The sequence below is a fragment of the Etheostoma spectabile genome, chromosome 20 (assembly GCF_008692095.1).
Source record: "Etheostoma spectabile isolate EspeVRDwgs_2016 chromosome 20, UIUC_Espe_1.0, whole genome shotgun sequence".
NCBI classification, from domain to species: domain Eukaryota; kingdom Metazoa; phylum Chordata; class Actinopteri; order Perciformes; family Percidae; genus Etheostoma; species Etheostoma spectabile.
In genome coordinates this window covers 14709924-14721685 of record NC_045752.1, presented here as the reverse complement: position 1 = coordinate 14721685, position 11762 = coordinate 14709924, and the positions used below count along the sequence as shown (strand labels likewise).

The 11762-nt window shown below is 40.6% G+C and overlaps 1 protein-coding gene across 1 annotated transcript in view; it reads right to left on the bottom strand.

Annotated features, from left to right (window-relative positions):
* Positions 1-249: 249 nt before the first annotated feature.
* The window catches only part of sertad4 (SERTA domain containing 4), a gene marked incomplete at its 5' end in the record, with an annotated part of 18091 nt that continues 6578 nt past the window's right edge, over positions 250-11762 (bottom strand). The window contains 3 exon segments of the mRNA XM_032500072.1: positions 250-3646; positions 4383-4501; positions 5455-5627. Of these exon segments, the coding sequence (XP_032355963.1) occupies positions 2732-3646; positions 4383-4501; positions 5455-5608 (1188 nt within the window). The 3' untranslated portion in view covers positions 250-2731.

Sequence of the window (11762 nt, the reverse complement as noted above, 5' to 3'; positions counted from 1 at the left end):
TGGAGGTGACTGCTCTGAGTGTAGTGTCAAAAAGATTAACAAGAATTGAGCGGCAAAGTGACACCTGAGAGACATTTGGCGAGTGCAATAAGCTGTGGTACTGCACTCCACTGAATAGCAGACAGGATGGGAAGCAAGACAATAAGCAGACAGACAGACAGACACACACACACACAAACATCATTGTACTGTGAACTAAAATGAAACATTGTAGTGTGTAATGTAAAAGGAATAAAGGAGGAAGCAAGATCTTTTTAACATTTCTTTTACTGATCTTTACACTTGTCACAGAACATTACATAAAATTATCAGAGCAATCTCGCTCTTTTGTTTTTTAATAACAGACAATGCAGTTACATGTTCTCGGCTCAGAAACAAATACTGCTTTGTCAAAGTTTTTCATTTTTAAAAAATACCACCGATAATCACTGGGTTTTATCATTTAGGGTTCAGACAAATTAAAGAGGCTGGTACTCGAGTTGTTTAATTAAAGATGTGTCACCGATGCTAAAACAGGTGAGCAAACAAAAAATGTTGTTTTGTACATCCAAAAGAAAGATGGATAATTGGCTAGGCGTGAATAATTCCACCTAATAAACCAACTGAGACCATCCAATTTTTGTACCTTATGGTACGTCACAAAGACGAAAAACACTGTTGATATAATCTTTACATTTTTAAACAACTTTGGTTTGGGTTTGTCATCAGTGTGAGGACCCTCATCTTCAGGCGAGACGCACCGAAAAACAAGAAACCACTGATCAGGCCATCATGACTGAAAGGCTTTCTATGCACGTAAATAACAACTGGTTTTGTATTGTATCTGTCCTTGATTGGTGTCTTTTAGTCAAGTAGAAAATGGTCTGTCAGCTCCTGCAAGACGTGGTATGCGTGTACATGCATGCATGTTGAAATGGGTCCTTATTATTTTAAAATTACATATATACTAACCAATGTTCTGACAATGTTCTGCAACCACCCTGATTTCACAGAGAATACTTGGATTCCCTTTCTCGACTTATGCTTGCGTGTTTATTAACACATTGTATCTTGCGTATGCCTATTGGCACATAATCCGGTATTTATAAAGTAAGAACGTGACAGGTGTAATGAGTGGTGAAGTGGGCACAAGTATTATAATGTAAACGGATGTTTAAGGGCATTTCTAAATTCATTTATGTCTGTGGGTGTGGAAATCAGTGTGCTCTTGTGTGAGTGTAAGATCACACTGTCTCAAATCTTGTGTGTGTGCACCCAGCTCCACAATTATTGTTTATTATGAAACAAAAACAGACATACTTAAAATCTGTAGGAAACAATACGTATGCATATTTCTGTCTATGTGCGTAAACGCTTTGAGTCCTGAATCTACACAGAGTTTCATGCATGTGGCCCCAGGAAGTAACACAGTAAAAACAGAGATATAACATGTTAATTAATGAGCTGTAGGGGTGCTGGTAAGCAGATTTTGATCGTCTCATCTAACTTGGCAAAAAAGCATGTAAGAAAATTTCTGAAAATGTTGATCTATTCCTTTAACTTCCAAATAGAGCACACTGAAAATCTGATCGGTCCTGTTGTTTGCTACACGGGTAGATCTGTGAGGAAGGTGACAGACTGCAGACAGACGGCAACTTGCTTTTTTGGTAAAACCTCATCTATGGACAGGGCAACCAAACTGTTACTTTGCCTTTTCGGAATGAATCTGACTAATGTAAAGGAGGATTTGAACACAATTAGCTTTTCAAGGCTTTAGCAACTGTCCTTGAAGTACATTGTCAAGACAGGTAGTGCTAGAAAACATGCATCTTAAAGTAAAACAAACAGAATACATTTTGGGTGTGGACATTTAGTTTGCTTTAAACTTTCATACACTCAAAAAGAAATCCCAGCATTTAACGACATGCCTGTGTCCTGTTTTAGTCACACGCAGTCACTTAGAATGCAAGATACTTAGTAACAAGAACAATTACATTAACACACAATATACATGTATCTATAAAAACACTAAGGCACTTGAACTTGTGATTTAACATTTCCAATGTTTATGATTGTTGTCTCTTAAAATAATTTGAGTACACACGGTGCCACCACTGCAGCACAGTCACTCGCCATTGCCTGAGACAGTGTCAAAATCAACAGGAACACATAATTATGCGTTACCCATGTTTAAAAGAAGAACGGCTTAAAATCAAGTTTAAAAATGCTACATCATATCTTGCAAACACACGCACAGAAGCATACACACTCCCCAATCCACAACCCTTCATTTCATAGGCTTGTTTAGGGTCCTGAAACAAGACCGGTGCAACGACATAAAGCCCCATTAGAGACCTTTTAGTTTTGTGCTGTGGGGCTGGAAAATGGTCTTCGAGACCCTTCACTTCACCTTAGGGATTTAGGATCCCACCATATGTGACCTTAGCCTACGTAGTTCTTCTTGGTACTTCCCCGTACCAACACTGGCCAAGAACTGTCTGTGTGTTTTTTTTATTTCACCATAACACTGACAATTTAGTTGAATGGAATTCATCTGTGCGCAATGCTGGAGTATATTAGACCATTAAAATAAAGCTGACTTGGCATTACTATAGCGTAGGTAGCTCACACCTTCTGCTGCTATGAGGAAAATAATCTTCAACTGATGACAGTTGTCGTCATCATTACCTTTTCTTTCTAAGAGAGAATGTACTGTAATTAATATATAGTAATAATTTCTAAGCAAGCGCAATCATTGTCTATGAGCCCTGCGGCGCCACGGGCTGACCTTATGGCACCGCACCTCCCTTTCTGTGGCAGAAGAGTCCCACTGACATGGTCTCACAACCCGCCCCATCTCTTCTTCCTCCTCCTCCTCCTCTTCCTCCTCCTCGTCTTGCTCTCCCTCTTCCTCCTCTACCCTATCTGTCATGCAGTTGTCCTCCTCTGTCCTTGTATGTGCGTGACCCAGCAAGTTTCTAGTCCTACTTTTCAGTCTTGACTTGTCCTTGACAACATCAAGGGAAGGCCCAGCTTCTCTTTGATCATCCTCTTCTTCTTCCTCCTCCTCCTCCTCGTTCAATTCCCTCTCTTCATCCTCTTCATTCTCGTCCTCCTCCTCTTCAACATCTTCATCCTCCCCATTATGCTCTTCTATGGCCACTGTCAGCCCTAACTTACTATGGCTAGCTAGCTGAAAAAAAGAGGACGAGTGTGGTGTGGACGGGCAGGTCGAGAGTGCTGCATCGTACATGGAGAACGGGAGGTGGAGATAGTGTCCTGCAGCAGCGGCCGCTGCGTAGATGCAGCAGCATGTCTGGGCACAGTCAGGGCGTAGATCCCCCTGTCCTCCACGGACCACTCGGAAGCGCTTACGGAAGGGCGGCCCAGCTTGGGGTGCTAAACAGAGCCGGTTGGGTACTGCTCCGCGGAGTGCCTGGTGAGCAGCGTTAGTGGTGGGTGCCGGGACGCAGGGGCCAGTGGTAAATGCTGGGTTGGGTGGGAAGCACCAGTCCGTGCTTTGGAGCAAAATCTCAGTTCTCAGGCGCCGAAGGAGGTTGTTGACGAGGACGGAGCGTCGGAGGAAGGCCTCAGGATCGTCAATGAAACGCAACTTCTCCAGGGAGAGCCGCAGCACATGGGCCCGCTCCTCCAAGACTGGGGCAACCTGAAGGACATTGTCCCATTAGATCTAAGTAACCTGGTTAGAGATCCAGATTCACTAATACTGCATTGCACAACCAATTTGAAATAACTTGAGTGTATTGCTTTTATTAATAATCATTGCAAATGAAATTGCAAATCAACCCTCAAAAAGATTAATATGCAGGCAAATAAACCCCCCTTTTCAACTATCATACTTTGGGTTTCACATTCATTAACAACTTTGAAACAACTATTTTCTATAACTTTTATAACAAATCTGATCGGGGCACTTTTTTATGATGCTTGCATGCAGCAATCCATTTTGAATAAGCACCAAAATCAATCCCTATTTAGTGCACTATCTTTACTTATTTATTCGTAGATTGGAATCCTAGGTGTAGACTGTATCCACTATAGTGCCCTCAGAAATGTCCATGTTGGAACAAAAATGCAGAATTATGATGGTTTAAAAGTGTAAAAATCGCAAGATCACCAAACTATGTCATCATATCATATAGAGAATATTGGTTGAATAGTGATTTTGGACACAGTGACAGCCTTTGTACCACCAATAATTACAGTTAAAGAGTTAATTAATTTGATGTTGTTTTAATTTGCATGACCTCAATCAAACCATAAACATCTAATAGAGACAATAACCTATAATTGGCCAAGAGTATGGCATTGTAATAAGGTTACTTAGGATACACTGTGTAGGTCTACTCTGAATGTGAGACTATGAGTGTGCCGATACTTACAGTCTGGCAGTATGTCCTGAAGCTGAAGGGAGGCTCATCATCATCGTCAACAAACTTCCTCTTGAAGTATGCAATCCTTGATACTGAAACATGATCAGGAACTTGCCTGCAGGGCAGTTCTGCAGACAGAACATACATTTAAATGTATTGTAATGACATACTGTAAGCGAATATCACAATATGCCAAAGATGCTGATTATCAACATTAATATAGATCTGAGCTACACACAAAGCTTGGGAACCAGACAAATGTGTGAGCTCATGTTTTATTTCATATGGCAGATGTGTCTGGCCCCCCTCCCGGTCAGACAGATTTCCAGCCGACCAATCACAACTGTTCATGACAGAAGAGTGTCACTGTACTGTAGGTCCATCCAATGTGAGCACCAGATCAAATATGAATCAAGATTCTGTAATTGTATTAACTCTTTCCAATCTCAAATACTTTTAGAAACACATTTTAGTGTACTGTTTAGCTGTAATTTGTAGTTTGTGAATTTTTTCCCCCCTGCATGTGTTGCTTAGCACCACGTCACAAGTTTTGTTGCTCTGATTGGTTGCAGTTCTAATTTTAATCTGCCCTCCTTGGAAAACAAATTGCACCAAGAGGTTCTAGACTAATACACTTTTGCCAGGCTACTGCACACCAAGCAGAACACCTTTTAGTTAAGGATACATTTTAAAGTTACCAGTCACCCTGGTTGAGTAGAACCTCTTAAAGCATCCTAAATGGCAGCAGGCTATTCTGGAAGAACAGCTTTCTTTGGTAACTCAGTTGATACTGAAATGACTGTTTGACTAGCACTATAATTAAACAAATACTTAAATGCAATGAAAGCAAGTACACCTACACTGTACCGCTGACCTGCTAACAGACACCTATGACAGTAGTGATATGACAGAGAAATACTGATGGATTGGGCAGACGGGTCTAATTGCCAGGTCTGAAAACCATGGACTATTGACCATCGTGTGTGGTGCAAAATCCTTGGTAAACCTTATTCATCGGATTAAATCCAGTTTACATAAATGACTGAAAGAATTAAGAAACATCTGTGTTTAGTGTCTTAACCTTGTGTAAATTTCTCTTTAGAGCTGCATGGTGGGGCAGGGTTCGACAGGCAGGTCTTAGTACAACGCTCCGATTCCCATATAGGTCTGTATGTGGAGAGTGGAGGGTCTCCCTCTGGGTCCAGGAATGGATTCATGGACAAAACTAGGGTCATCTCTCTCTCCGATTTAGGTCTGGAAAAAAACAGAATGAAAATCAGTATGTTTATACAAACAACAAAGCTAGTCAAACCCATTGAAAGCTGTGATTCTAAAAATACTCCTTAATTATTAAATGACAATTATCTGTTATCTCTGTACCAGTTTTCACATTACCACATTAAATCTAACAAGTATTCTGCATCTTCTTTCCCAATGATGTGGTAAATGTTAACAAGATGTTTGTCCATGATACTGGCAAATACAGTGTTATGTGTCTTCTGCGCAAGCTGCATGACGAATCTGATCGACAGTAATGGTGAGTGCAAAAAAATTGTCAGATGGCTGGCAACTCTGTGATATGCTTGGTACAGTTACAAGTGGGAATGCAGATGGAGAGATGACACCAACTCGCACCATGAATTCCCTATTGATTAGTTATTAGAGAGTTAGAGAGATGTTTGACACATGCTTGTTTGGTGAAATAGATCCTATACATCAAGTCGCACTGGAAAGCTGTGTTACAGCATGATCGTCTATAAGGCAAAGGAGATGTGCACGGTCCCAGTAGGTCCAGAACACAAGGTAAACAACTGGACAAAATGTATCAAACCGGCACAGTTGGGTTATATTTTCATCCAGATTTTTGTTCGTTTCCAAAAAATACAAATTGTGATATCACCTTATGTTTTATATGAAAGGGATGCAGATAAAAAGAAACATGAGGAGGGCACAATACATGGCAGCGAGTAGCACTAGCCAGCCAACTGAGCTGTTTTCAATCTGAAAACAGAGCTCTACTGTGAAGACACTGAGGGGCCTAAGAGCCCAAATCTTTGAATCCGAGGAGAGAAACTCTATCGTGCTTTTGATCACAGTGAATGGCTGTCATTTGGCTTGCTGTTGACTCCTCCCCTTCATGCAGAATGCAAAGCCAGCTGTTTCAGGCATCGGCGGCCGGACCTCCTTGTCACCGCCTTTTCTGCTCAAAGCTTCTCCAGCCCCTCCTCTACCTGCCCACATGAACAGATATCATCACCCACAACCCAGCTTGACAGAACCAAATGGAGTTAACACCATCTCAGCCTCACCCGTTGGGTAGCTGATTAAAATGTCCGCTTCAATAAGCTCCCTGCTTTGCTTGGATGAACAGTTTTATTTCTGTGTGATGCTTTTCTAGTGTTTGCTTTTAACTGACTAATCAGACACAACTGGAGACACTGAAAGACCGCCTTAGGCAATGCCACTCCTCCCAAACCTACCAGCCCCAGGGAGTAATAGATTACATAGGAAAGCATTACATGTGACGTTTTCTAAGGGATCAGCGAGCATGCTTTAATAACCACAGTGCAGTACAAGGTCTAAATGTTGCACCAATCCATCTGTCAATGTTATGCTCCATCATATATGAAAAGACCCTAGGTAGGGCCTCCCAAGACAAACTACCCACAAAGAGGGGTTCAACAATTGACATCTAGCAGTTGGCGATATAGTAAATGTTGTAAATGTCATTTCCGGTACAGTTAGTATTTGATGCCCGTGTGCTATTTAACACTAACTTCTGTGTAACTCAAGCACTAATTCTATGCATGTACTATGTGTACACAGTGTACTACATCTGCTGTGTACTAAGAGAAGTTTCGGAATTGAGACACAAGCTTTCTACAGCTTTGTTAGTGGTTCTGTGAGGAACAGCTATGCGTTGAGCTAAATGCTAATGTCAGCATGCTAACCGGCTCACAATGGCAATGCTTCCAGCAATTACAATCTTGCTAACAAGTCGAGGCTCATGGGAATGTCATTAGTTTTGCATTTTTTGTTGGACACCAAAAGAATAATTAGCTTACATGTCATTATCGTGTCGATTTGGTCATCTTTTACACTACTGTAGTTTGCTATTGTAGCTTCACATTGTCTGTGAACAAAAATGTTCAGATAATTAAATTGTAATCCCAAATATTACATTTTATTTAGTATGTTTGTCTCGTTTTAATTTTGGAGTATTTTGGCCAGATTTGATGGCCAAAATGACTGTAACCAATTGAGAGTGTTTGCAGGTGGGAAGCTGGTGAGGGATCACATTCTACTGGTTGGTGGGAGGGCGGTGCAGAGTGGTTGAGATCTCGGAGGGACATGCATCAACCTTTGGCGTGTAAAAAGAAGGAGCTGGTGACTCCATGTGTATCAGAAGAGACACATGATTGTCTACATTTGCTTCAGACCAAAACGTGTGCGTCAACAAGGACTGTATCACAAAATTCTACTTTTTTTTTTGGCGGCGGGGGGAAAGACAAATTACTGCGCAGTATAATTTGACCAACATATTCTGATGTTAATTCATTTGTAAGGGCTGAAGGGAGAATCCAGCTAAAAGACATTACGTTTTCTTCTCTCTGACCATTGAAGCCTGGAACTCAGCTTTTCCAGTTTGAGTCATAATCCATATTGATTATTCACATTTCATGACGTGTTGTCACAGATAAACCATACTTGTATGAGCTAGATTCCACTGATGAGGCCTCCCCTACCAAGGACCACCAACTAGGGCCAATTATGTCACTGTTACTGAGCCTTAGTGCCATAGTTAATTAGCAGCTCAAGCCCTTCTTATTTCCCCACTGAGCTGCTTTTTTTACCCTTAGCTATTTTCCTCTCCATCACCTCGCCTCACTGCAGCTGTTGCTACCTTTGCTTGGGCACAAAGAAACAAGCATGCCATCACTGCCTCTGCCCTCTTTAGGGACCTCCATCTCAACATCCCCCTCCCTCCTTTATCACCTCTTTCATCCTCCAGTCTCAACCTCCCTCTCTCTTTCTCGCTGACATCCTTTCAACAGCGGTCACAGTCGACAGCTCTCCGAACCAGGGGGGTGAAAAAAACAAAACAATGAGAATACTGACATAGCAGCTTCCCTACATGTACAGCGATACTTCTTGTTCTTCAAAAACAAGGAGGAGGAGGGGAGACAGTGTGAACAAGTGTGTGTGTGTGTGTGTGTCTGTGAAAGAGCAAGGGAGAAATGGGGGTTCAGAAATAAAAACAAGGAACGAGGAGAAAAAAATCTCCCTGGGGGAGATATCATTACTCTCTTTCTCCCTTTCTGTCTGCATCTTGCAGGAATGTGAGAGTGATTGAGAGCGAATACAGGCTGCATGTGTGTGATTGTGTTTAACAGTGTGTATTTGAGGAAAAAGAAAAAAAGAACCTGCAAGCGTGCACGTGTAAGTGTGTGTTTATGTGTGTGAGACACTGCTAACCTCTGTTCACTCTCCTTCTGGCTTTATCCCTCTCATTCTCCCTCTCTCATAGCTTCCCCACTCTCTAACTCGCCTTCTTTTTCATTACACCCTTTGATGATGAGAAGTTAATTGCAGTGCCAGGGCACAAGACAAACCGTGGGAGGGAGACAGAGAGTGATAGAGAATAGGAGGAGAGAATGGGGAGTGATGGAGATAGAGGGAGGGTTGAGGGATGGATGGATGGAATGAGTCAAGGAAGGAAAGATAAGTGCCTCAGGAGCCTTGTCATGAGTGGAGACGGATCGCCCGCAGGGATGATTTCTGCTGCTGTGATTGACTCACTCCCTCCAGCGCTGAGACACACACACACACACACACACACACACACACACACACACACACACACACACACACACACACACACACACACACACACACACAGCTTGTAGTGTCCTGAATTATTTTGGCAGGAAAGTCAACTAAGGCACTGTATTTTCACACACATACAGTAGGTGTATATGTACTCAACCAAGGCTATTTTTGTCATTCACAGTTGAACAATAACCAATGTCTTTGGCAAATTTGAAGCTTTTAATAGCAGATTTTCTACTAAATTCTGGTGTTGTTTAAGCTCTCTGGTAGACAAACTATGTTATAGTGACAATGTTTATAACTTACCTCAAACATAGTCTGGCTTACTGCCATGTTATGTTGTTCACAATAATACTGATTTCATTTTAATATCATGATATATGAAGGTATTCAATATCGAAGATATTCAAATTGTTGATAATGCTAATATGCCAACCTGTTGACTTAGTTGCCTGTTAATGTTGTACGATTTTTTTTTTTCATACAGAATCTGAATCTTACTTTGAGTTACTGTTGTTTACAAACCAAAGAATGTATAAGTTTATAAGTAAAACTATAACACTTGTTTTGCTGCAATTGTATGTTCTTGAAATTAATAACAAAATATTGTTCAGTATTTTGTTATATCATCAAGAATATAATTATTGCAGATATACTCTGAAATACCGCCAGGCTATACTCTAGCACTGTCAAGACGCTGTGGAGATAGGTCTGGCAATGCGAGACTACCGCAAACCGGACATGTCTGTACTGCAATGGCTGTTATATTGGCCGACATATACACTGGTAACAATATATCTGCAATAAGCCAATATCAGCCTTTATGTAGTGTGCTCAGCAACACCTACATTAATCTGACTGTTCACTTTACTGTTCAACTTTGTAAAGTTTCCAGGTTTTCTATGTTTACTAAGCAAAGACATTTTCATTGTATGCACATACACCACCTTGTTGCATGTCTTCAATGTGAGCACTGTATTCCTGTCGGAACCAACTTGTCTTCTCGTTTTGTAGACCAAATTGCTTTGCAATATCCAAAACGGGTTTTTATGATGAAAGTGGTGCTGTCTCTGGACGCAGGTATTTATGTTACAGTATCCATGTGGGTATTATATGACCCTCCACTCTGCAAACCACCACCTGTGTTTAAAATTGATCTGAAAAATAAAACGGTGTAGGAATATATAGGGTACCTTTTAGTTAATTTCTCATTATCTTGATTCTGTCTGTTGTGGCTTTTGAGGAGTGTTTAGAGGTTCCAGTTACTTGCCATGACTCTATGTCAATAAAAAACATTCAAAGAAAAACTGATATTTAGGCCAAAAGTGGGGGTAGATTTTATCTACTCAATGATTCTGGAGGAGTATGAAACATGACTCCAATAAACTTTGTGCTCTCTCTCTTTTTTTTCTGCGGCCTCAAAAATGCTAATCGATCCAGCATGTGTTTGACAGACCGTACGCTGCATCACTCTGTGTGTGTGTGTGTGTGTGCGTGTGTTTTAATTATGTACTCCCTGTTCTTTTGGCCAGGTTTCCGTCAGGTTTTGGCAAGTGTTTCCGAGCCTTAGGGGAACAGATAGCAGTGAAAGAGTTAATGTTTGTGGTTTTCACATCAAAATAGATCCCAGACCGCCTGAGAGGGACTTCACAGCACTCACGGGCATGCAATGTGTCATGACTTAACAACTGCACAGAATCAGGCAGATACATTGTGCAACAGGGAATTCTGCAGAGGACATAATTGGTAAGATTTTCCTCCGCCATATTCTATTACCACAAATGACATGAGGACACACCCAGTGTAAATAAAGACTTACATACTGCATACCCACATTGAATATGCATTCATGTTTAGATCTCTGTCCCCATAATTAATCACAATTATGTGTCTCAGGGAAAATTAATTTTTTTACTTTTCCTCTTTTGTGATTCACTAAAATTAGCAGCACATTGTAAGAATAAGTACTCGCCATCTGGTTTAAACCAGAACATTTTCAAACCACTGGACTGCAATTTCCTCACTTATGTTGAGCTATCCATTCTTTTCTACTTAGCTCACTTCCCCAAGAAATTAACAATTTACAATTCTTTGCCGGATTCTCTATCTTAACATTTGACTTGGTTAAAATGATACACATTGATTTTTACAGATTCTCTGTAAAGGCAGTGGTTGAACACAATAGACCTCAACCGATATATCGGGGGGCAGATAGGCATTCCCGAACTATCGTTATCTGCATTTATGATGTACTGTACCTTATAACTTAGAGTCCTTTGAACAAAAACACAGTAACAAAAACTGTGTTTTTGTTCAAAGGACTTTAAGTTTCATATCTTAAATTTGTATTTTTATACATTTTATTTATCAGAATTTTAATATATTTTGATGTTCCACTGTTCTGTTGTGACAATAAAACAAATTATTATCATATTATTTTAGTGAGAACTCATAAATAACTACAAATAACTCATAGGGAATCTGTTTATGTTTTGTTATGCTTTTCTGGATTTTTTGGCAGTTATATTGGAATATCAGATTTTTAAATAACCAAATATT